Source organism: Homalodisca vitripennis, chromosome 4 (genome assembly GCF_021130785.1).
Source record: "Homalodisca vitripennis isolate AUS2020 chromosome 4, UT_GWSS_2.1, whole genome shotgun sequence".
NCBI lineage: Eukaryota > Metazoa > Arthropoda > Insecta > Hemiptera > Cicadellidae > Homalodisca > Homalodisca vitripennis.
Window position 1 is genome coordinate 195,510,463 of NC_060210.1, and position 27,037 is coordinate 195,537,499.

General features: G+C 35.3%; 1 protein-coding gene across 1 annotated transcript in view; it reads left to right on the plus strand.

Moving 5' to 3' along the window:
- Positions 1-25,181, plus strand: part of LOC124360844 (cytochrome P450 4C1-like) — a 50,095-nt gene extending 24,914 nt beyond the window's left edge. The window contains exons 7-12 of the mRNA XM_046814794.1: positions 2,011-2,086; positions 10,167-10,279; positions 15,508-15,576; positions 16,879-17,050; positions 21,587-21,766; positions 24,941-25,181. Of these exons, the coding sequence (XP_046670750.1) occupies positions 2,011-2,086; positions 10,167-10,279; positions 15,508-15,576; positions 16,879-17,050; positions 21,587-21,766; positions 24,941-25,095 (765 nt within the window). The 3' untranslated portion in view covers positions 25,096-25,181. The remainder of the gene's footprint in view (positions 1-2,010; positions 2,087-10,166; positions 10,280-15,507; positions 15,577-16,878; positions 17,051-21,586; positions 21,767-24,940) is intronic.
- The last annotated feature ends 1,856 nt before the right edge of the window (positions 25,182-27,037 follow it).

The window sequence follows — 27,037 nt, forward strand, 5'->3', positions numbered from 1 at the left end:
TGAGTTAAAAAAATTTTTAAAAATTCCAAAACTTTTTTAGTTTGTACAGCATTATCATTTTTAAATTATGACCAAATATATCACTAGTAGCTGTTTCCCATGGCTTCGCATGCGTCTCTTAAGCTTTGCCCGTATATTTCTTTGCCTTCAAATAGTGTTTGGCTATTTAATATACGTAACTGTGTTGTAATTGCAGTTTATAATGTGCAGGCGCTTTGATAACTTTTATATCTTGCAGTACAGCCTGGTGGTGAGTTACATCAATGGGCATAGCATACAAACCTTCTACATAGAAAAATACAAATAAATACAAATTTTCATATTGATCGGTCCAATAGTTTCTGAGTCTATAAAGGACAAACATTCATTTTTATATATTATTATTGATCATTGGTGCAATCTGAATTTAAAATTAGGTAATGACGTCTTCTATGCAACCTGCATTACACTACTGATCAAGCACTTTACAATAAAAATTGTCTAAATTTTAAATGTAAACAAATGTTTCTGCCTCTTTGATGAACTTCAGCTGAAAGTATTAACAGCTGTTAAGTATCAGTTCGCTTTGTATTATGTGTCGTAGCGCAGTCTGTCGGATCCAATATAAAACACTCTAACATCAACAACGATTTATAATTAAAAAATTAATTAAATAAACTATTTAAATTGGACCAAATTTACTCTAGTATGTATGCCTATGTTAATAAAAAAAAAAAAAAAAAAAAACAAAAATCAAAATCACTTTATTGTTGTATAAATCTCATGATCATTGACAAAGTCATAAATACAGCACATTCTGGTAGCCAAGTCCAACATAGATAGTTAAAAGTTAATAGTTTCAACACAGTTACATCAACAATATCAGCATTAATGCACTTAATGCAATTTAATAATAATTTACATTATTTGGCAATGCAAAGAATATACAGTAAATAACAATGGTACCACCGCAGTTACATCGATGGATCTGTATTGAAAACATAACATAATCTTATTAAAACAAAACAGACTTATTGGAGGAAAATTCCTCTACAGAGTAGAATGGGTTCTCCAAAAGCCATAAATAATATTTCTTTAAGAAAAGTGTTTTGTCAAACTTTGGGATTAAATGTGACAGATGGTTATATACCTTCAGGGAAAGTGTTACTTCCAGGAACGTGTAGAATCACTGTACAAAATTTCACGATGTTTCGTGCATTGGTTCGAGAGTTATAACGGAACATACAAACAAACATTCGCATTTATATATATATATATATATTTATTATTAAAGCCCATTTCATTTTAATCCAAAAAAATATAAAATATAACCAAATAACTTGAAAAATAAATTTTTTATAAACATATAACAAAACTCTTACGTTTTTAGCATTTTAATAGGATAACTCCAGTTGAGCTGATAGTAAAAATATGTATAAGCCAATGGGTTAACTGTTGCATGAAACTTCATTTATACATAGACAAGAATGAGTTCTATGGTGGTACATGTTCAACCATGGAATTCAGATGAGCATTATTAAAACCTATCGCTCAGTAGCCTGCCACAATTTCTCCTAAGTCTGCCGGCCCGATGTAAAAGTTTCTCATCTGTTTTAGAGTCTGTCTATTTGTTTGCAGGACATCTTCAGAATTAAAGGAGCTATAGACTTGAAATTTTGAATGGAACCTTAATGAAGCCCGTTACGCGACGTGTGATGTGGCGTACTCCTACCTCGTAGTAATAATTATAAATACTCTCGTCTCCAACGTTTGATCAGTATGAAGCATCGGTAGTATCAATGACACCACAGTGGTGGCGTAGCACTTCAGTGTACACATTTTCTTCAGCATGTACAACACTGATTGTGTTCAGCAGTTATAGTACTAAGTGAATACAATCACTTATTGTACCAAATGTGTTGTACCCAAGGTTATCTCTGGGTTGGGTTTGAGTGCTTAATTTAACACTGTCTAATACTCTTATCAGTTTTAGTAAACATTACAGAATTTCATGTGTAATTTTTTATTTAGGTTATTGCTCAGAAGAAGAAGTCATTGGCATCATTTCAATCAACACAGGACACAACAAAAGATGACAATTTGTATGGTAAGGAATAAAACCGTTTTAGTTTACACAATTTTAAACTGTGACCTGTAAGTGGCTAATCTATTTACTGAGGTAACAATTATTTTTGTGTTCGACAATGTTAAAATAAATGTTTTCTCTGGAAGAAATAAAATGTAATATATTTTCCAATTTTTTACACGTATCCAAACATTATATGATAAGATTTTTCAAATATTCCCCCAAAATTGACAATGTTCTGATATATGATACATTATATATTATGAGAAATCTTTACTTTGTTTGAAGGTTATTTTTGACGATGGAAGGATTGTGAAGGAAACAGGATTTTTCCGGACATTTGCCATCGTTCAGTGAAACAAGAAAACAGTAACACTACGTTTCAAGATCTGCAATCTGATCTCTTCTTCAGGTAAAGAACTAACCTAATACATAATTACAAACTAGGTTAAAATAAACAAATCTTACTAAAGCGTTGTGGCACGCCTAAGTCAGGAATCACAACCTACATGTTGTTTGTCAACTTCACTAACACTAGTTTTGTATTAAGTGCATGTCTTTAGTGTTAGTGAAGTTGACAAACAACATGTAGGTTGTGATTCCTGACTTAGGCGTGCCACAACGCTTTAGTAAGATTTGTTTATTTTAACCTAGTTTGTAATTATGTATTAGGTTAGTTCTTTACCTGAAGAAGAGATCAGATTGCAGATCTCGAAACGTAGTGTTACTGTTTTCTTGTTTCACTGAACGATGGCAAATGTCCGGAAAAATCCTGTTTCCTTCAGAAATCTGTAATTCATGTTGTTTCAAAGTAAAATAAATATTATTAGTGCTATTATTGTTTTAGTGGGCTTTTTAGTTGTGACTGAAAATAAGTTATCTTAATCACAAGCAATGAATAAGTTAAATAATAATTTATTTTCAAGTAATAAAACTTCACCATATGCTTTTGTGATCGTTACTTAGATAACCATCAGAGTGTAGCAATTAAACAGCACTACTGTGGACTTATAGTAGTTCTAATAAACACTACTAGAGACCAATGTGTATTGTCACCCAGCAGGAATCACTTCTGGCTGGTTTACCACCACCTTCCAGTTGAACCCACCTTTGGGCACAGCAAAAACCGATGTGTCACTTTAATCTGGGCAACCTTATGGATGTCCAGTAGCGGCACATCACTAACCGCAAATGTTGAGATTCTGGGGTTCATGGGCAATTCGATAGGTCTAGTCTACTGTGGAAGGTGACTGTTGGAGTTGGTGGGGTTTGTTCCCTTACCTCAGAGGTTCTTGTTAATCTCAACAAGGGTGTGCCACCCCCTGCCTACTTTGACTGGAGAGGCTGGTTCAGAGCTGGCCTCTCCTTCTTCCGGTATGACTTTGAGATGTAGTGCCCTAATTCTTCATCATGGATCTCGATAGGAGGCGGCCCCTACTGCATAACCTTACCCATCCTGAATATCCTATCACTCCGGAAGCAGCGCAAAGGTTCTTACAGGTACTAAGTGCAATTTATAAGCTTCTTGTCCTAAGAGAACAAAAAACAAAAGAAAAAAAAAAGTGTATTGTCTTACAGATTCCAGATATCGTGTAGTGAATCAGTAGTGTGGCACGTGATAACACGGGCTTGGCAATTAAATGCAAAGTGGAATCACCCGTGTTAACACAGAGAGGGTTGAAAAATGTTATTTCTATGTACGTCTGTCTGTTCGTTTGCTCAGTAAATCAAGAATAAATTTATCTATAGACTTGAAATTGTGTATCAGGCTTTGTTTCTTATGAAGAACACGGTTTGATTATAGTGCACGCCACTCCATGGGATTTGGCTGAGAGTTAGTGAATACAGTGGAGTCCCGCTAATCCAAACACGTGTAATCCGAACGTCGGTTAATCCGAACAGGTCCAGGAGGAATTATTTATAACAATAATGAACAGTTATAGGAACTAATTACTTAAAAAATTAAAATGGGTGCATCATTTCATACATAAACAAAGAAAACTTTAATTAAATAGACATACAGTATTTTATTAAGACAAATTGTGTACAGTACAGTACATAAATAATGAAGTTAAATACAGTACCAAATTAAAACTTATAGGTTAAGTATGAGTTAAATTACTGTATTAAGAAGTGAAATCAAACAAAAATTGGACGTTCAGTACTGATATTATTATTGAGTACAATATTAATTATTGTTAAAAGACATAAATCAGTTATTGTCTTCTGTCGCATTGAAGAGAGTTTATTGGATGACGCGTAGTATCACCATCGTGTCATAAACATGATATCGGCAGGTGTAGCAGTGGCCTGTTGCTCTAAGTATCGTAGTGTAAGGTTAAGCGCTGCTGCACCGTCTGCGTGTGGCACCAACTCTCCTTTATCACCCAGGTTCTCGTCGTCCCGTATCGCTTAGACCCGTACAATATCCAGTACGCTCACATTGCTTAACAATAGAACTCTCACACTAAATACGGTAAATGTGTTTAGTATTCGCAAACACGTTTATTTGTCAAGAAATACAATGCAACAGTCAGAAAACATGTTTTAATAAACAATGTTGATAATTCTATAACAAAATAGACCCATTCTCAAGTTTAAAACCGCATTTTTCTGTAATTCTGGCTAATCCGAACAATCACATAATCCGAACAGGGCTCGGTCCCAATTAGGTCGGATTAACGGGACTCTACTGTACTTGTACATTGACCTTATCGGTAGTCATGATAGCAACGAGAAAACTAAGAATAAACAAAGTTGTAAGCAAACTCTGTACTGCTACTGTACAAAGTTGTAAGCAAACTCTGTACTACTGCTGTACAAAGTTGTAAGCAAACTCTGTACTGCTGCTGTACAAAGTTGTAAGCAAACTCTGTACTGCTACTGTACAAAGTTGTAAGCAAACTCTGTACTGCTACTGTACAAAGTTGTAAGCAAACTCTGTACTGCTACTGTACAAAGCTGTAAGCAAACTCTGTACTGCTACAGTACAAAGCTGTAAGCATACTCTGTACTGCTACTGTACAAAGCTGTAAGCAAACTCTGTACTGCTACTATACAAAGCTGTAAGCAAACTCTGTACTGCTACTGTACAAAGTTGTAAGTAAACTCTGTACTGCTACTGTACAAAGTTGTAAGCAGACTCTGTACTGCTACTGTACAAAGTTGTAAGCAGACTCTGTACTGCTACTGTACAAAGTTGTAAGTAAACTCTGTAATGCTGCTGTACAAAGTTGTAAGTAAACTCTGTACTGCTACTGTACAAAGTTGTAAGTAAACTCTGTACTGCTACTGTTCAAAGTTGTAAGTAAACTCTGTACTGCTACTGTACAAAGTTGTAAGCAAACTCTGTACTGCTACTGTTCAAAGTTGTAACCAGACTCTGTACTGCTACTGTACAAACTTGTAAGCAAACTCTGTACTGCTACTGTTCAAAGTTGTAAGTAAACTCTGTACTGCTACTGTACAAAGTTGTAAGCAAACTCTGTACTGCTACTGTTCAAAGTTGTAACCAGACTCTGTACTGCTACTGTACAAAGTTGTAAGCAAACTCTGTACTGCTACTGTTCAAAGTTGTAAGTAAACTCTGTACTGCTACTGTACAAAGTTGTAAGCAAACTCTGTACTGCTACTGTTCAAAGTTGTAAGCAGACTCTGTACTGCTACTGTACAAAGTTGTAAGCAAACTCTGTACTGCTACTGTTCAAAGTTGTAAGCAGACTCTGTACTGCTACTGTACAAAGTTGTAAGTAAACTCTGTACTGCTACTGTACAAAGTTGTAAGTACTCTGTACTGCTACTGTACAAAGTTGTAAGCAGACTCTGTACTGCTACTGTACAAAGTTGTAAGTAAACTCTGTACTGCTACTGTACAAAGTTGTAAGCAAACTCTGTACTGCTACTGTTCAAAGTTGTAAGTAAACTCTGTACTGCTACTGTACAAAGTTGTAAGCAAACTCTGTACTGCTACTGTTCAAAGTTGTAAGCAGACTCTGTACTGCTACTGTACAAAGTTGTAAGCAAACTCTGTACTGCTACTGTTCAAAGTTGTAAGCAAACTCTGTACTGCTACTGTACAAAGTTGTAAGTAAACTCTGTACTGCTACTGTACAAAGTTGTAAGCAAACTCTGTACTGCTACTGTTCAAAGTTGTAAGCAGACTCTGTACTGCTACTGTACAAAGTTGTAAGCAAACTCTGTACTGCTACTGTACAAAGTTGTAAGCAGACTCTGTACTGCTACTGTACAAAGTTGTAAGTAAACTCTGTACTGCTACTGTACAAAGTTGTAAGCAAACTCTGTACTGCTACTGTACAAAGTTGTAAGCAAACTCTGTACTGCTACTGTTCAAAGTTGTAAGCAGACTCTGTACTGCTACTGTACAAAGTTGTAAGTAAACTCTGTACTGCTACTGTACAAAGTTGTAAGCAGACTCTGTACTGCTACTGTACAAAGTTGTAAGCAAACTCTGTACTGCTACTGTTCAAAGTTGTAAGCAGACTCTGTACTGCTACTGTACAAAGTTGTAAGTAAACTCTGTACTGCTACTGTTCAAAGTTGTAAGTAAACTCTGTACTGCTACTGTACAAAGTTGTAAGCAAACTCTGTACTGCTACTGTACAAAGTTGTAAGCAAACTCTGTACTGCTACTGTTCAAAGTTGTAAGCAAACTCTGTACTGCTACTGTACAAAGTTGTAAGTAAACTCTGTACTGCTACTGTTCAAAAGTTGTAAGTAAACTCTGTACTGCTACTGTACAAAGTTGTAAGTAAACTCTGTACTGCTACTGTTCAAAGTTGTAAGCAAACTCTGTACTGCTACTGTACAAAGTTGTAAGCAAACTCTGTACTGCTACTGTACAAAGTTGTAAGTAAACTCTGTACTGCTACTGTACAAAGTTGTAAGCAAACTCTGTACTGCTACTGTTCAAAGTTGTAAGCAAACTCTGTACTGCTACTGTTCAAAGTTGTAAGTAAACTCTGTACTGCTACTGTACAAAGTTGTAAGTAAACTCTGTACTGCTACTGTACAAAGTTGTAAGCAAACTCTGTACTGCTACTGTACAAAGTTGTAAGTAAACTCTGTACTGCTACTGTTCAAAGTTGTAAGTAAACTCTGTACTGCTACTGTTACAAAGTTGTAAGCAAACTCTGTACTGCTACTGTACAAAGTTGTAAGTAAACTCTGTACTGCTACTGTACAAAGTTGTAAGTAAACTCTGTACTGCTACTGTACAAAGTTGTAAGTAAACTCTGTACTGCTACTGTTCAAAGTTGTAAGTAAACTCTGTACTGCTACTGTACAAAGTTGTAAGCAAACTCTGTACTGCTACTGTACAAAGTTGTAAGCAAACTCTGTACTGCTACTGTTCAAAGTTGTAAGCAGACTCTGTACTGCTACTGTACAAAGTTGTAAGTAAACTCTGTACTGCTACTGTACAAAGTTGTAAGTAAACTCTGTACTGCTACTGTACAAAGTTGTAAGCAGACTCTGTACTGCTACTGTTCAAAGTTGTAAGCAAACTCTGTACTGCTACTGTTCAAAGTTGTAAGTAAACTCTGTACTGCTACTGTTCAAAGTTGTAAGTAAACTCTGTACTGCTACTGTTCAAAGTTGTAAGCAAACTCTGTACTGCTACTGTTCAAAGTTGTAAGCAAACTCTGTACTGCTACTGTACAAAGTTGTAAGTAAACTCTGTACTGCTACTGTACAAAGTTGTAAGCAAACTCTGTACTGCTACTGTACAAAGTTGTAAGTAAACTCTGTACTGCTACTGTACAAAGTTGTAAGCAAACTCTGTACTGCTACTGTACAAAGTTGTAAGTAAACTCTGTACTGCTACTGTACAAAGTTGTAAGTAAACTCTGTACTGCTACTGTACAAAGTTGTAAGTAAACTCTGTACTGCTACTGTTCAAAGTTGTAAGTAAACTCTGTACTGCTACTGTACAAAGTTGTAAGTAAACTCTGTACTGCTACTGTACAAAGTTGTAAGTAAACTCTGTACTGCTACTGTTCAAAGTTGTAAGTAAACTCTGTACTGCTACTGTTCAAAGTTGTAAGTAAACTCTGTACTGCTACTGTACAAAGTTGTAAGTAAACTCTGTACTGCTACTGTTCAAAGTTGTAAGCAAACTCTGTACTGCTACTGTACAAAGTTGTAAGTAAACTCTGTACTGCTACTGTTCAAAGTTGTAAGCAAACTCTGTACTGCTACTGTACAAAGTTGTAAGTAAACTCTGTACTGCTACTGTTCAAAGTTGTAAGCAAACTCTGTACTGCTACTGTACAAAGTTGTAAGCAAACTCTGTACTGCTACTGTACAAAGTTGTAAGCAAACTCTGTACTGCTACTGTACAAAGTTGTAAGTAAACTCTGTACTGCTACTGTACAAAGTTGTAAGTAAACTCTGTACTGCTACTGTTCAAAGTTGTAAGCAAACTCTGTACTGCTACTGTACAAAGTTGTAAGTAAACTCTGTACTGCTACTGTACAAAGTTGTAAGTAAACTCTGTACTGCTACTGTTCAAAGTTGTAAGTAAACTCTGTACTGCTACTGTTCAAAGTTGTAAGCAAACTCTGTACTGCTACTGTACAAAGTTGTAAGTAAACTCTGTACTGCTACTGTACAAAGTTGTAAGTAAACTCTGTACTGCTACTGTTCAAAGTTGTAAGTAAACTCTGTACTGCTACTGTTCAAAGTTGTAAGCAAACTCTGTACTGCTACTGTACAAAGTTGTAAGTAAACTCTGTACTGCTACTGTACAAAGTTGTAAGCAAACTCTGTACTGCTACTGTACAAAGTTGTAAGTAAACTCTGTACTGCTACTGTTCAAAGTTGTAAGTAAACTCTGTACTGCTACTGTACAAAGTTGTAAGTAAACTCTGTACTGCTACTGTTCAAAGTTGTAAGCAAACTCTGTACTGCTACTGTACAAAGTTGTAAGTAAACTCTGTACTGCTACTGTTCAAAGTTGTAAGTAAACTCTGTACTGCTACTGTTCAAAGTTGTAAGCAAACTCTGTACTGCTACTGTACAAAGTTGTAAGCAAACTCTGTACTGCTACTGTACAAAGTTGTAAGTAAACTCTGTACTGCTACTGTACAAAGTTGTAAGCAAACTCTGTACTGCTACTGTACAAAGTTGTAAGCAAACTCTGTACTGCTACTGTACAAAGTTGTAAGTAAACTCTGTACTGCTACTGTACAAAGTTGTAAGCAAACTCTGTACTGCTACTGTACAAAGTTGTAAGTAAACTCTGTACTGCTACTGTTCAAAGTTGTAAGCAAACTCTGTACTGCTACTGTACAAAGTTGTAAGTAAACTCTGTACTGCTACTGTTCAAAGTTGTAAGTAAACTCTGTACTGCTACTGTTCAAAGTTGTAAGTAAACTCTGTACTGCTACTGTTCAAAGTTGTAAGCAAACTCTGTACTGCTACTGTACAAAGTTGTAAGTAAACTCTGTACTGCTACTGTACAAAGTTGTAAGTAAACTCTGTACTGCTACTGTTCAAAGTTGTAAGTAAACTCTGTACTGCTACTGTTCAAAGTTGTAAGCAAACTCTGTACTGCTACTGTACAAAGTTGTAAGCAAACTCTGTACTGCTACTGTACAAAGTTGTAAGCAAACTCTGTACTGCTACTGTACAAAGTTGTAAGCAAACTCTGTACTGCTACTGTACAAAGTTGTAAGCAAACTCTGTACTGCTACTGTTCAAAGTTGTAAGCAAACTCTGTACTGCTACTGTAAAAAGTTGTAAGCAATTCTCTGTACTGCTACTGTATTTTTATTGTTTGTTGTCAGAATAAGTATTGTTTGACAAGATTTGATTTGAAAAGCGATTGTCAAAATTCCATTACACTCTTAATAACAAAGACATTTTTATTAATTGAGTTTATTAACTTAAATCAGATCTTTTTATTAAAATAAAATCATGACATTCCCCTTAAAATATATTATTTTACAAGTAGAAGAGGTGTTTGGACAAATTCAATATTTTTCAATAGAATTATGTACACAACTTGATTTTCACAATATAATCTACTTTATCTGTGAGAAAATAAAAATCTGTGAATACAAATTGAGATTTTATTGTACAGGTACAAAGCAACGTCTTGTGTTCCTTGACCTTCTTCTGATGTATGCTGCTGATCCTGCAGTGCATCTCTCGGATGACGATATTCGAGACGAAGTCAACACATTTATGTTTGCCGTTAGTATTGGACAGTTTCATTGCTGATAGAAATTCAATAAATAAATTAGAATAATTTTTAATAATAACAAATTATTTATTTTTTAAGAATAACAGTATTTACCTGGAGGGTTTACGTCTAGCTGGTGTTTTACCTTCCAATCGAACCCACACTGGGTACAGCAAAAACTGATGTGTTACTTAAATCTGGGCAACCCCATGGGTGTCCACTGGTTCATCACTAATCGCACATTTCGAGATATTGGGGTATAAGGGGTTGGTCGATAGGTATAGTTTACTGCACGAGATTAGTGTTAGTGTGGGTGGAGCTCCTATGTTTAAGGGTTTGCTTATCTAAAAGAGTACTTGAGCATAACTGAATTGTTGGAACGTGGAATGAAATGAATATTGACATTTATTGAGTACAAAATTCATCAATTGTAAACTTGTTATAACAACATTATACAAACATTTACTTGGAGTAATCCATATCAAAGTAAACGTGTAACAAAATATATGTTATTGATTGTAATACATGCATTTTTAATTTCTTAGGTCATGGATATTTCTGTCATTTGTGGATAACTCCAAATATCGGGAGTTGATGGAGTATTTTTTTAGTGTTGGTTGTTTGGCTCCCTGCAAACATGGGAAGGAGGATTATGGAGTCAGTTGAGCCATACTTAATATTGAACACGAAGAAATGACTCAGTCATGCAGACGGTGTTAGAATATCGTAACTATGGTGGGAAGGGCTGATTCAATCTGAATTAAATTTAAATTCTTTATTGCTGTTAAATAATATAAATGTTACAATAGACTTTGTCATATAAGTCATCAAAACCAGAATGCAGTAGAGAAGACAGTTAAGGATGAAGCCCACCACTATCCTCACCCAACCAGAGAGATATACAGTGTTGCCAAACGTTCCACCCGCCAAACAGACACAGAGCTTAAATTCATGGACGCCTCAATATTTAACTTTGGCGCTGAGAAAAATTTGAGTGCGGCTCTTATTTAGGTGCTATATAAATAATGAACCCAGAAACGTTTTGGTAAAAAATCAATTATCTGGGCTCAAAATTAAGGCAATTATTTGACCAGTATACTATTTTGATATAAAATGTGTACTTATTTTCTTTTGATAGCATTTCAATCCTGTATTGCTAGCCTAGAATTGTATTTAAAAAACTATAGTATAATTTTCATATTTTTTATAATTCATATTTTTGTATTACTACACCAGTGAAATCTGATATTATATAATAAGGTTTTATTGTTATTAAAAACAAAATGAATTATTCAATCTATTATTTGTTACTTTTGTTCATTGTTATTTATTATTTATTCAATACAAAGTTGATACTTTGACTAGCTATTAGGATTGTGATGTTTCGTAAGCTGCAGTATATTGGGAGTTTATATTTAAAATTGGCTAACGTTAAAATGCATTCAGAGTGAATGGGTGAAATTTATTTTCATGAGATAAATTATTAAATATTAAACTAATTTTTTTTTGTTCTCCTAGGACAAGAAGCATACTTTAGTCCTACGGACCTTTACGATGTTTCCGGAGTGACAGTTTATTCAGGATGGGTAAGGTTGGGGTTAGGGGCTGACTCCTATTGATCCTGTTGAGATCCATGAGGAAAAATTTAGATTAGTCTCAATCATGTCCCCTCGGAAGAATGAGAAAACCAGCTCTGAACCAGCCTCTCCAGTCAAAGTAGGCAGGGGCTGCCCTTAAGTCAAGGCTGGCAAGAACCTTTGACTCTTGGGGAACCCCACCAACTCCAACTAGAGAGTAGACTAGACCTATCTACTCCCCTTGCCCTTGCACCCCGGAATCTCAACATTTGCGGTTAATGATGTGCCGCTCCTGGACATCCATAAGGTAGCCCAGATTTAAGTGACACCTCGGTTTTTGCTGTGCCCAGTGTGAGTTCAACTGAAAGGTATAAACCAGTCAGAAGTGAACCCCCCTGGTTATTAAATGTTAAAGGAATAATATAAACTGAATCATGAGTGATGGAATTGTTACTGCATTACGGAAATTGTAAAATAATTCAGTCGTTGGATGAACTCTGAAATCTGCATCTTACCTCCCCTGATGAGTTCGTAATAAGATCGAAACAGCTAGAATATTCTGTATCGTTATGAAACACTTGTGTATATGACGAGGTGGTAATCCTTTACGGACCCAGGTTACTTGGCATAACTCGTTATGTAGAGGGAACCTATTATGTCATGACATCCGTTGGTTCTAGTTTTTACAACAAACACTGGTAACAGAAATTAACAATGGTGAAGAGCGATAACATAGGCGCTATCTGTTCAATGGTTCTACTCAATGAGTATGAGAACATACTCCAGGCATTTGCCAAAGTCCTCTAAACTCTAGCTGTAGACAACATGACTTTGTACGCAGTAAATAGATTGTTGAATCCTACCATAGACAAGATTGAGTGTATGGAACTGTATGAAGTAACTAACCAAATGAATCACTGTACTTTACATGAGTGGGTATCTCCAAACGAATGAGGTGTTAACCGCACATCGTGGCCACCACTCTAAGCAAGTGATATTATGAACAGGTTACAAGAAAATTCTTCCTTGTTTACGATGGCATCACATCTCTTGAATGTGACTCCATCCTTAGCTAAGGCACTGCTGTTTCTCTGCAATGATATGGCCATAGTAAAGCGCTGAAACTTGAACAATTTATAAATTTGAGGATCTAGTTCAGTGCAAGGTTCTTGACATGCGCCAGAAGACTCATACAAATGAAGCCAAAAGGAGCAAAATACTTAACCCTCTCCCGGTTGAATTACCGCGACGCGCTTTTGGCGCGACTGGGCTGAATTAAATAACCGCTCTGCCGCGAGGGGACACCTATTTGCGTTTTTACTAAGTTAAGAACTTTATTTTAATAAAACTATTATGTATTATACATCGTTACGAAGCTGATTAAATCCTCTATAATAACGTTGTATTTATAAAAAAAGTATCAACTTTATGAGGAAAATTAAAATCAAACAAAAATGATGCTATCACGCTAACACCTTGAACCTGCCATCTATGAAGTACAGAACCAAATGTAAAGACTGCGAAAAAAAACTAACGAAATGATTTCAGTAAATAAGTGGTTATAAAAAGTCCCAAATAGTTCATCAAATTACTTAAGATAGCAGCACAAGTCAGAAAGAATTGTACTACTGAACAACTAGATCACCGTCAATGAAGTAATCAATGAACCGTTTCAAATTATTAATCCTAGATAGCGTCCCTAGTCATAAAACTATGAATAAACAAAGCAACAATGACACTGCCAATAGATATTTCCAGTATTAGTTCCCCAAATAACCGTATGATAGCAGCACAAAGCAGAGAGTGTTGATAAAGCAGTTGGAGGCGTTTGGACTTTAGCCCCAGGCGCCCTGCCGAGGCGTTTCGAGGCGTTTGCCTGGGAGAGGGTTAATACTTTCTGACAGCCAGGCTGCACTGAAGGCACTTGATACCTGTTCGTTTGATTCGAAAGCAGTCTGGGAATGCAAGAATCCTCTAGTAGAACTGGCTAAGGAAAATAGAGTAACACTCGGTTGGGTGCCAGGCCATGAGGGCATTCATGGAAATAAAAAGTAGATACCCTCGCCAAAAAGGGAGTGGAGTCCTTTATGGTGGGCCCAAAGCCGGGTAGCAGGATAGCTTTCTCCTACAGCATAGCTCTTGTAAAAGATTGGGAAAAGAAGACAAGATACTTTAATTCGAGTAGGGCCTCAGGATTAATAAAAAAAAATGTTTATCTCTCCTTATGCTAAAGGGTGGGCAGCTCTCCTAGATCAGAGTAAGGAGGATATAAGAATGATAATAGGGATGCTGACAGTGCATGGCCTCCTTAGAAAACACCTCTTGAAGGTGGGCCTTAGCCAGACTGACGAACGTAGACTCTGCGGAGAAGAGGAATTAGCAGAGCATATTTGGTTAGATTGCCCTGCCATCTTAGAAACTCTGAAAAGACTACTGGGAGCATATCTCCTCAGCCCCAAGGACATCAGAGAACAGGAGCCCTCAAATCTGATCAGCTTCTGCAAAAGCCTCGGACTTTGAGGACACAAAATTAAGTAAGAGAGGCGCAAAGGTCCTTTTAGGACTAAGCACGGGGACAAACCGTCCTTTTCCCTCAGGACGAAAAAAATACAAAATATCAATGTTGTATGTTATAATTTCATTATAATATTAAAATTAATACGACCTAGATTTATACTTTTAGCCATTTTTTATTACAATTTGAAATATTTTCTATGGCACATACCGTTCGTTTTCTGGAAAATTATTGAACAATATTAGTTTCATAAATAAACGACTACTTCCTTATCTGTTTAACACATATTAAGCATTAGTATATGTAGAGATTTGGTAGTCATAATTTTAAATTCTTTAAAAATTGGTAAACAATAATCCCTATTCAAAACATTTTTAATTGCTGTTTAAATGCTACAAGAATTGCCTCATAAAGATTTATCATTCGATGGACGGAACAAGTTCTTGATATCCGATCCTACGAAAGCAGCGGGTGGCTTGGAAATTCCTCGAAAGGAATGGATTTTATTGAATCGTTTTCGAACTGGGGTTGGGAGAAGCAATCACTGGAAATTTAAGTGGGGTAATACTGACGACCAGACGTGTGATTGTGGCGCAAACTCTCAGACAATGGAGCACATTGTAAACGACTGCCCTTTGCGATTGTTTTCTGGTGGTCTGACTGGTCTGAGTGGTTTAGAGGATGGGTCTCTAAACTGGCTCTGTAATTTGGATTTAGCTTTGTGACGGGAGATCTTAATATTATTTTTAATTTATGACTCAAGAACTTTGTTCTTACGTACTTTTTAATAATTGTAATTTTTAATTTATTTATTTATGGATATATATATATATAAAGATTTATCTACCATATCTTGTATGAGAATGAAGACGCGTAGTAAACAGTTACCGGAATATCAACAGTAACACCGTTTTGTAGTTTCTAAGAGGAAAAATTACTTGAGATAATTTTTTATATTAATGTTGAATTTATCTCCATTTCAACTTCCACTTCAACAGATTCCAGTAATCGTGTCCGGACATTTAGACTCTGCATTAAGCGGAAGGTGAAATGGAGCGAAACTCAACATTCATCTTTTGAAATACATTTGGTTAAATTATATTGATAAGGAATTTTACACCTAACTGTAATGTTATTTATTTTTTAGGGCCACGATACAACAGCTTCCACAATTGGATTTGCTATTCATTTGTTGGCTTCTCACCCAGACGTGCAAGTAAGAAAATGTTATGGAACATCTACAACACGAATCTTAGCGAGTTTAAGATTGAACATGTTTATGGTTAAAGATTCATGCAGTCAGAATATGATAGAAATGCAAAACCTTAGGATTGAAGGTCGTTCCGTTGAGGAAATTTGAGTAACATACAACACATTATCAATGAAACAAGATTGGAGTAAAAGTACATTAAATATTGTTTTTCTTCTGTGTACAAAATATACACACATAGCATTGGGGTAATCCATGATGTTTTCTTGACACTTTTTGACGTGACAACGTCTTAAATTAGGTTGCGGCTCGGAGTCACTCATGAAAAAGTGTAACGCCCGGTAACGTTACGATGCCCGTCCAGTGGGTCCGCCGCACGGGATCCGCACGGGATAAAGCAGATAACTGTGGGTCCGCCGCACGGGATAAAGCAGATAACTATGTTTATTCGTGAAAATGTGGAGTGCTTAGATTCGTCATTTACAACAACTACAACAATAAAGGTAAATAATTGTACACTGATATTTCATTATCGTAAACTATGATTGATTGATTAATTGTTAGATTGACACAAAAGTTGAGAAACTGAGTTTATAGGTTATGTCATACTATTGACAAATGTTGATAGTGTTAAGTAAATTATTAGTTTAAATCACTCTGCAATCAATCGTAATTCAGTCGATTGAGAAGAAACAGCGCGTATTGCTAGTCAAACATTTAAAATAACAAATTATAACCTCTAACCTGTCATAACAGTGCGACCAAACAAACGAACTAAACCGACCAATCACCACGCGCAGAGTTAGAATTTAACTGTGTTTAGCAAGAATTTCAAATTCCAATTTTAGTAAATGTTTTTAGTAAACAAAATATATTTCTATAGTTAAAATTTGTGCAATTCTTATTTTAATTCAATTCCTTGTTCCTATTGTGCAATTTAATAATATTCATATCAATAAATATTCTACCGAGAAAAAGACGTTGTCACGTAAAATCTTCGCCCGTAAAACCGACTTTACAGGCAACCATAATTTTTTTTGAGTAGAAATTATTTTACTTGAGTTTACTTTTTTTTCTCAATACAGTGTAGACCAGTTACATTAAAGCAGTTCATAATCAACTTGATTAGTTAATTTAGACTTAAATAATGTCAACTTTTAAAGTTTATATGATCTTTAAACTAGTGTTTTTATATTATATTCCTCTTGTTTTGAATTAAGTTGCATTCCATAATGTATGCGCATGTCTTGTTAAAAGTGTATTTCGGAAATGAAATATCCCAGTAACTCATTAAGACTTGTCCGGCAGGAGAGAGCGCGCGAGGAAGTGAAGAGTGTGCTGGGCGAGACGGACAGAGATCCCACGTACCAGGATCTGCTCAACCTGAGATACCTGGAGCAAGTGATCAAGGAGACCTTGAGGCTCTACCCCGCTGTACCATATATCGGGCGAAAACTGTTCCAAGACCTCACACTTCCTTGTAAGATTTAATTATGTTACCTCATAATTAAATCTTAAGGTACAAGGTCGGAGTACACAACACCGTGTGTCACATAATAGATTTTGCTGAGTTTCAATGCAAAACTTCAAGTGTATGAGGTCATTTTATTATTAAAGGATATATTGTCCGGCAAAAAAAAGATGAGTTTGTCAGCCTATTGAGTAAACAATGCTCAGCCAAACTCCAAGGTCGGACATGAACCATCAATTCATTCTTGTTTATGCAGAAATCAGAATATCTCTTTATTAAAAAATGTAAAGTTGGAACCTCATATAGGTGAACTGTTGGAGCGCTTGAGCTCTGCAACCTTTGCAATTAGAATTTTGAAACCCTCATGTAACATAGATGTTCTCATAGACATTTACCGAGGATATTGTGAAAGTCTACTACGCTATGGTATAGCGGTTTGGGGTAATCCTTCTTCTTTAGACAGGCTGTTAAGATCCCAGAAGTCTGTTCTGAGAATAATTTTTAACCTCTGTAAATTTGACTCTTGCAAAGGATGTTTTTAAAAATTTCAATATTTTTACAGTGCATTCATTATATATATATATATATATATATATATATATATATATACAAAGTTCTCATTCTTAATTATAAAAATCTTGATGAAATTCCTAAAACAACAGACTTCCATGATTTTAATACAAGAAATAAAACTAAACTATGCTTTCCACAGCACAGAACGGCTAAGTTTGAGAAGAGTCCGTTTTAATTGTATCTTTGTGTAATGTATACTGTACTGACAAATAGACAGGTTACATATACATTATAGGTAAGTAATTTTAAATCAGCCATAGATTTCTGTTACATTGGTACAACATGCCATAGTATACATTGTTGTATATTTTCAAACACTTTAAACAATCCTTGATATGACAAGTCAATTGTAGATATGGTACTTAGGTTTTGTTCTTTTTATATTATATTTTGATAGTACAAAATATCATATTTTACAACAAATTTTAATTTGCGAAACTATGAATAAAATGTAAAATGAGTAATAAATTTAACACATTAGTTTATTATAAGGATTAAAACATGTGAAATTTCGTCATATCTCTTTGACGAAAAACTACCACTATTTCAAATAATTTTTTAAAATTTGGTATTCGGCTGTTCAATAAGTTCCCGGAACTAATAAGAGCAAAAATCTCCTTTTCTGGGTTTTAGAGATTACTGTGTAATGTCCTAAAGAGTTCAGTGCTTCATTCTCTTAATGAGTTCCTCGAGTTTAATTTTTTGACTTGTAAAGTATATAAATTTTTACTCAGAAAGTTAAGACCTCGTTCTTGCTTTTCCTTACATTGTTTATACTTTCACTCCATTATATTACTTGACAAAACACGATATTTGTGTATGTTTTGTAAAATTGTACAAATCATATGTGTGAATAAAGAATTGAATCGAATTAAGAAATTTGTCAAGAATTGTAATGGCATCAGTCATTATGAACAAAAGTGTCTTCATAATCTTGTTTTACAAAATTATTTTGGTTGTTCATAGAATTCCTCATTGTGTACCATCCAATGGGTCATCCTAGAGGCCAATTTTGAAGTCACTTTATAAAATTCTTCCCACTTTCAAATGTTGTGGCAGTCTGTTCTGTACGTTTCACCCAGTATAAGATGGCTTCTCATTGTAATTGGTAGTGTTGCATGCTGGTATAATGTATTCTGTTGCTCTCCTTGTGTTGTATGAATGTATATCCTCACCCTTTGGTGTGCCATTTGGTCTGCGTGTGTTGCGACTGACATGATATATAAGTGTATAATTGTTGTAATCTTTAGAGACTTGAAAACTTCTCTGCAGTTATCTAATGGATTTAGATATACAAGTGTTCTAATAGATTTTTTTTAGGACAACAGTTTTGTTAAAATTGTTTTTGTGTGTTCCTTCCCAAATGGCAATTCCATATCTCGACCAGCACAAAATAATCATGTTCTTGCAATCCACTTTATTCTTCTGACAAGAAATTTCCTAAACTTAATGTTTTACACAGATTATGTAGGTGAAGAGTCCAAGTAAGATCGCTGTGAACTGTTATGCCTAATAACTTTGCTTTATTCTCTCTCAGGAGAGTACCTGGAATTTCTGGTATTTAATCATGCCTCCTACTGAAGTTAATGTAAGTCGTTATCAATGGATTTATAACCTAGTCATTCTGTTGGCAGTTCTGAATAACTGTATTTGTTGAAGATGAAATTGGCGATTGCAGCTCTAGTGCACTTTAATTCCCATGAACAAGAGTAGTTTCATCTGTGTACATGATGGTCTTTACCAACGAAAATTGGGAAGTCATTTGTAAAGAATACAAATAGAAAGGAGCCCAAGACATATCCCAGTGGTAAGATTCTTCCACCAACAATGGCTTGGATCTGTTAATGGATCTCCTACCCTTTCCTGGTACTTAAACTTTAACAATCTGGCTGTCCTTAGGGATAACTCGCTACCCCTATTTGATGTGACTTTAAAACCCAGTGTTGATAGTTTGTTCAGAATTAGCTGGTACTTTAAGCAGCCAAAGGCCTTGCATTAGTCAAATAGCAATCCCGATGCATGCTATTGTTCCTCTAGCTGATTAGTTATGTATTTCACCAAGCTTGTAATAGCAGTGATAGTTGACCTACTTTTGTTCCTGTAGCTGATCAGTTATGTATTTCACCAAGCTTGTAATAGCAGTGATAATTGACCTACTTTTGTTCCTCTAGCTGATCAGTTATGTATTTCACCAAGCTTGTAATAGCAGTGATAGTTGACCTACTTTTGTTCCTCTAGCTGATCAGTTATGTATTTCACCAAGCTTGTAATAGCAGTGATAGTTTACCTACTTTTGATGAAGCTATATTGGCTATGTGTTTAGTTTTCCAGGTTTTAGAATAATTTTTTTAAGTGGAATCTTCTTTATTGTTTTTGAAAAAGTTGACATGAGTGATATGGAGCTATAGTTTACTGTTTTGATATTTGAGCCCTGTTTGTGTTGGGGGGAGCAATCGTCAACAATGAATAAAACTACACAATGCTAAAAGATTTATTAATTACTAGCGGGCCCGGCGCGCTTTGCTGCGCATTTCAATAATTTTTTGCAAAAGTTGCCCGCGGCTTCGCACGCAATTTCCCGTTGAAAACAGTACACTATATTCACTTATTCTTTTTCTATCACATTCTAAACATTGCTGAGATAATTGATAGTCGTTCCATCGTGAGCCTCTTGGGCGTATTATGAAGGTATGTACCATATTCCTGCCTCTATCTAGCTGTTACCCACGGCTTCGCACGCAAATCTTAAGAACCGAAGTCCTTATATTACTTAGTAAATTTTTTTTTTTACTATAATAAATTTTAGATTAAATTAGTTATATCTCCGATGCCACGATTGAGCTTGCTTTGTTGTCTCGATCGAGAGAATATGTACACACGGAGTTTTGAGAACCATACTTCTGTCAAAAAAAACAACTAAGGTTGATTTTATAACATTCTTTATATTTGTAGCCAACGTAAGATAGTAATTATGATATCTGCATTACTCTTCTGATCAAGCATGAGCATGGTTTATATTAAATAAATATTGCAGTTAAAGGTGAATTTTTACGTCAAATTTGAATTGTATTATCTGGATAGTAAAGTCTATGTTTAACAGTGATTGCAAAAACAGTTTTAAACAAAATTTGTCGTTTCTCTTAAGCTTACTCTATGCTTTAAAACTATAAGTGTAATATATGTTTACAAAGAACAGCTGATTAAAAATTTGAAAAGACGTTAACATATGTTTGCTGCAATGCATTTCTTATGGGTATTTCTGTAACCAGTGGGGCGGAATCCTGAATCGGGAAAGGGATGGGCATAGCTTATAAACCTTCTCCGTGGAAAAATACATATACGTACAAATTTTCATCATGATCGGTCCAATAGTTCACGATTCCATAAAGGACAAACATACAAACATTCATTTTTATATATATAGATGATAACCATAAGTGGGGCTAACAATTTTGTACAGTGCTACACTGTCTTTGAGGAAACTCTATCAATACCACAGATCTTTGATTTCAGTGATTCAATAAATTCTAGGCACCTCTTTTTCTTCAGTTGTTGTTGTTGGGTTGAGTGAGTGATTATCACACTGGTCTAGTATGTTATTTTCACAGATCGTTCCCATATTATGCAGCTGATTTTTGCTTTCTTCCAAAGTTAAATCTGCTATGGTTAAGAAATATTTTTTTTAGGTGTTTGGCAATCAGAAGCAGGTTTTCTTCTGTTTTCCCAGCCATATGACCTCGCCGTGAGATAGTGGTAAAATGGTAGAAATTATGTCAAAAAGTACTTTAAGGTTTGTTGTTGTATGGTAATAAAATCATCTATAGCAAAAGAGTTTTGTCTGTTTTCAAAATGGTGCTTTAACTTTCCGGATGCATCTTGTTTACATTTTTCAGGATTATATTGTTTCACCATTTATTTTACTCTCCATTAGATGTTAATGATCTGGTCAGTGAAAGACTTATCATGTTGCAGCTGGCTATACCATCCCATCTGGAGCTGCCCTCTCCCTGTTTTTCTATAAGATCCATAGGGACCCTGAAGTGTTTCCTGAGCCAGAGAAGTTCAATCCGGAAAACTTCCTGCCTGAGAGATTGGTTGGACGGTTCGCCTTCTCTTATACACCCTTCAGTGCTGGTCCCCGCAACTGTATAGGTTTGTTCTGAAACCAACTTTGTGTTGTTCTACATCAAGTTATTACCAGTAGAAGACAGTTTATTACGTTTGGACAAGTACATTTCGGTTGGTTCCACTGTTGCATGCTTTACTGATTAATAATACACTTGTAACCGAATACAATCAGTACGTTAAAATGAAGTACTGGTATTAAATAATACTTATTAAGTTAAGCCGATAGTAGTCCATGTGATGAACCCTTTGAGGCATTTTGACATACTAAGTATATCAAGTTTATCAGGAAAAAATACTTTGATATTTTGGTCCACTCTGTATACAAGAAACAAAATAAATTAAAACGGGTTTTTTTCAAAGGATCAATAAATAGAGAGTTAAAATGAGGTACAGCTTGATCTAACTTTAAATCTGAAAGTCTTTTAATCAAAATTATTTTCTCGAATTCTAGAGGTTTAACGTTTAAACAAAGAAGTTACGTTACTCGGTTCAGTCGCTATACATCGTGGACAGGTGGTCTGCCTCACCTGTACTCATAACACCATATACAGGGTGAATCAGAACACCTAGACCATTACATCTATCAGCCAAATGAATTGAAACAGAATCTATTCTAACTTTAACTCCACATTTTCACCCCAAAGAACTCGGGGAAAATGTGAAATGTGAAAAACCTCGAGGCCTATCCAATTTCCTGGAATTGTTGGGTTAGTGTAGCACGAACAGCCAGAGATTGGTGTAGGGCAGCACCATTTTGTTGTAGCCACATTCTTTGTTTGACTACATTGGGAAAAACCGTGAGAAAACCGGGAAGGTGATTGATTAGAAATTCATTGTGTATAATTCTATTCAGGAAGCTTAAAAAAAGTGGGTACCAACAGTTTTTATGTCCAGTTTTTAAGGTGGTGGGAGAAATACTTATTTTTTCTAAAATAAGTTAATAACTTATGAAAATATCTCTGGCCCAAAAGTATATGGCAGAGTACTGGATGCCAGACAACGTGCCTTGTTAAGTAATATGTAGTTTAAAATTACGATTGACAATCTTTTCTCATCTACATTGGAGTAGTGACTGATCCTGAACCTGGCCTGATACACCCTGAATATACATGATCAATAAGTACAGTAGAACTCCAATTCATTGTCCAAGTCATCGTCAGTCAATGAATATGCATGAATCGCGCACAGTGGTTGACCCGTCTAACTGCGAACATAGTGTAGCAATAACGAATTTTGCGTGGGAAAGGGGAGCGATGGCTCACACTGCCTCGCCACTCTGCTGCTGTCACTCATTACAGTCTATTTTCAGCCAGTGCTCCTTCAACTTGCAGTAGGGTGAAATGATATGTTGACTCTTTTATGTTCCTTAGAGTTTTGAGTATCGAGTGCAGTACTGTACTACGATGAGTTCTAGCAGGCAGGAACTTGTAGTGTTATTATTGGTTCAATTAAAATCTGGAATTTTAATTAAACTTGCGTTCCTACATGAATTCGGAAGAGATCCACCACAGAAAAATAACATAACACATTGGTTCAAACAATTCGAAGAAACTGGGACAATTAAGAAACAAAAATCACCAGACTAGGTGTACCAGACAAAACGGTTGAACCAATTAAAAAATCGGCAATTAGAAGTCTTGGGAAATCCATCCCTTGTCGAAGCGTTGAATTAGTTATTCCATAAATGACAGTTCACAAAGTTTTGCATACAAAACTGAAATAACACCCTTATAAAATCAAAATACTGCAGAAATTTAAACCCAATTATTGTGTAAACTGTTAAAAATTTTGCTGTTGAAATGTTGGACAGAATAAGTGAAAACGATCAATTTTAGATGATGTAATTTTTACAGAAAAAGCTACTTTCCATGGGAATGGATGTATTAACAGATACAATTCACAAATATGGGGCCCTGAATACCCACATGTAATTGTTGCGGAAACGACGGGGGATTCGCCTAAAGTTAATGTTTGGTGTAATGTGATGAAAAATTGTGTAATAGAGCCTTTCTTCTTTGCTGAGAAAACAATTAATGGAGTTGTGTATCTTGACATGTTAACCAATTATTGCTTTCTCAGCTAGATCACCTTGCAAATATTCATCAACTTCATTTCCAAAGAGATAGTGTTCCCCTAGTGCATTGGTCAAGGACGCTTTGAACGAAAAATTTGGATTGATGGATAGGCTGGCAGGGACCTATGCTGTGGTCTCCAAGGAGTTCAGAATCCTTGTGATTTTTTCTTGTGGCGGTACATCAAAATCATTGTTTATTCACAAAAAATTCGTGACCTGAACCATTTAAAACATAGGATTAATGAAGGAATGACAACCATAACCGAAGAAATTATAACAAATGTTTGAAGAGAAGTTGAGTATCATTTGGACATTTGTCGAGCGACTAAGTGTGCTCATATTGAAATTTATTAGTTATGAGGCGCTTTCAGAAAGTAAGTACCGTTTAAAAAAAATACAAGTAAAACAATTTTGTTCAACTTAATTTTATTTCTATATGAAGCCCAAACTTTAAACTATTTTTCGATATAGTTTCCACCGATCTTCAAATACTTGTCATAGCGGGTGATCAATTGGCTATACCCTCTTCGTATAAAGCTCCCACCAATTAATGTAGCCACAACTCCACGGCAGTTTTCACTTCATCGTCGGTTTCCAAGCGTTGGCCGCCTTGTTCGCACTTCATGTGCAGGAACAAGTGTTAGTCAGACGGTGCCAAGTCTAGGCTGTAGGGGCGGGTGATCGAACTGCTTCCAACGAAATTGTTGAACCAATGTTTGAGTGTCACCAGCGGTATGGGGCTGAGCATTGTCGTGGAGCGACAAAATTCCATTACTGAGCAAGCATTCCTCTCCATTTGTTTTGAATTTGCCGCCTTAGTTGTCTTAAGGTTTCGCAATACCGACAGTAGAATGAAACGGTAACTACTTTCTGAACACGCCTGGTATGTAAAAAAAACTGTTTGAAACGACAAATTAGATAAATAAACAACATTAACTGTAAGTAATAGGGTTTTTCTTTAAACCACGTTCAAATCCGCTCAATTCTTTTATGATAACCCTGTATTTTGAATTTTTAGAATGCATAAACATTTTAGGCTGTCACCTTAAATAGACTAAGTGGGTCAAATCATGTTTAATATTCTCAGTATCAATATATGTTTTATAGATATCATTTGATTTTAGGACAAAAATTTGCAATGCTAGAAATGAAGGCTACATTGTCTCGATTGCTCCTAACCTACAATATCACGTCTCAACCCCCAGCTCCAGTTCTGGCAGCAGAGCTGATCCTTCGGTCAGTCACTGGCATTAACGTCCGCCTGGAGAAAAGATCCTAGGAAGTGTACAACTGTATCCATTACTCAGGGAACAATGGCTTAGATTTCAGTTACTGTATCGTGGTCAAATAAAAAGTTTGATAATATCATGTGTTATTTCTTGATTCCTTATACCTAGAGCATGTATGAAGAAAATTATCTTTCACATTGAAAACTTATGGTATTTGGACATCTTTAATATAATAAAAAAACACGGTTCCAAGGACGATTAGTTAAAGAAATAATGTTGCCTCATAACTGACTTGTATTTCTTACTTATGCAATATCTAAATAATATAACTATAAAAGTTGAGTTTTTGGTCATTTATATTTTTATTATGTGCTACAAAAATGAAAAGTACTGAAAGTAGTGTCTTAAACTTCAAAGCATTATGAGGATATAACAAATTTTGCAAAATATTTTTATTTTTGTTACTTTCAATTCAGAATTTGCATTACCATACTCAGTGGCAATCTGATCTTATTAACCTCTAGGCATTTTGAGACCTTTTGAGCAAATATAAATACACTCAAAATTTATATTCAAACTATAAAACATGGAATCCCACAGGGATCTATACTTGGCCCTCTTCTATTTCTTTGCTATTTACAGGGATTCCCAGGTGTGATACAGGTGGATGGATCAGTGTGCCTCTATGCTGACGATACAAACATCACAATTTCAGGTAATAGTCAAGAGGAAATTGAGCATAAATCATTTCAAAGTCTTACAACTGTAAAAGAATTTTGATACACTAAAATTCTATTACTAAATCCAAATAAATCAAATTTTATTTAATTCTGTACAAAACAGACTAGATCAAAATTAAAGCTAAATATTTATCTAAAAAATTCAAAACTGAATCAAGTAGAAAATACAAAATTTCTTGGACTAATATTGGACCAACACTTAAGTTGGGATAAACATGTTTATTTTTGACGATGGAAGGATAGTGAAGGAAACAGGATTTTTCCGGACATTTGCCATCTTTCATGTTGACCGTGTAGTAAATAAAATGTCCTTTAGTCTTTACGCCCTACGACAAATGTCGAGGATATGTAATACTGAAACTTTAAAACCATTTACTTTGCATTGATCAATTCACACATGTCTTATGGTATAAGCATGTATGGAGCTACAACAAAAAGAAATCCAGACTGAATTCTTCACAAAAAAATTATGGTTGCCTGTAAAGTCGGTTTTACGGGCGAAGATTTTACGTGACAACGTCTTTTTCTCGGTAGAATATTTATTGATATGAATATTATTAAATTGCACAATAGGAACAAGGAATTGAATGAAAATAAGAATTGCACAAATTTTAACTATAGAAATATATTTTGTTTACTAAAACATTGTACATAATTTGAAATTAATTAAAATTTGTTATTGTAAATGGTAAAGTTGAATAAAACATTTACTAAAATTGGAATTTGAAATTCTTGCTAAACACAGTTAAATTCTAACTCCGCGCGTGGTGATTGGTCGGTTTAGTTCGTTTGTTTGGTCGCACTGTTATGACAGGTTAGAGGTTATAATTTGTTATTTTAAATGTTTGACTAGCAATACGTGCTGTTTCTTCTCAATCGACTGAATTACGATTGATTGCAGAGTGATTTAAACTAATAATTTACTTAACACTATCAACATTTGTCAATAGTATGACATAACCTATAAACTCAGTTTCTCAACTTTTGTGTCAATCTAACAATCAATCAATCAATCATAGTTTACGATAATGAAATATCGGTGTACAATTATTTACCTTTATTGTTGTAGTTGTTGTAAATGACGAATCTAAGCACTCCACATTTTCACGAATAAACATAGTTATCTGCTTTATCCCGTGCGGCGGACCCACAGTTATCTGCTTTATCCCGTGCGGCGGACCCACTGGACGGGCATCGTAACGTTACCGGGCGTTACACTTTTTCATGAGTGACTCCGAGCCGCAACCTAATT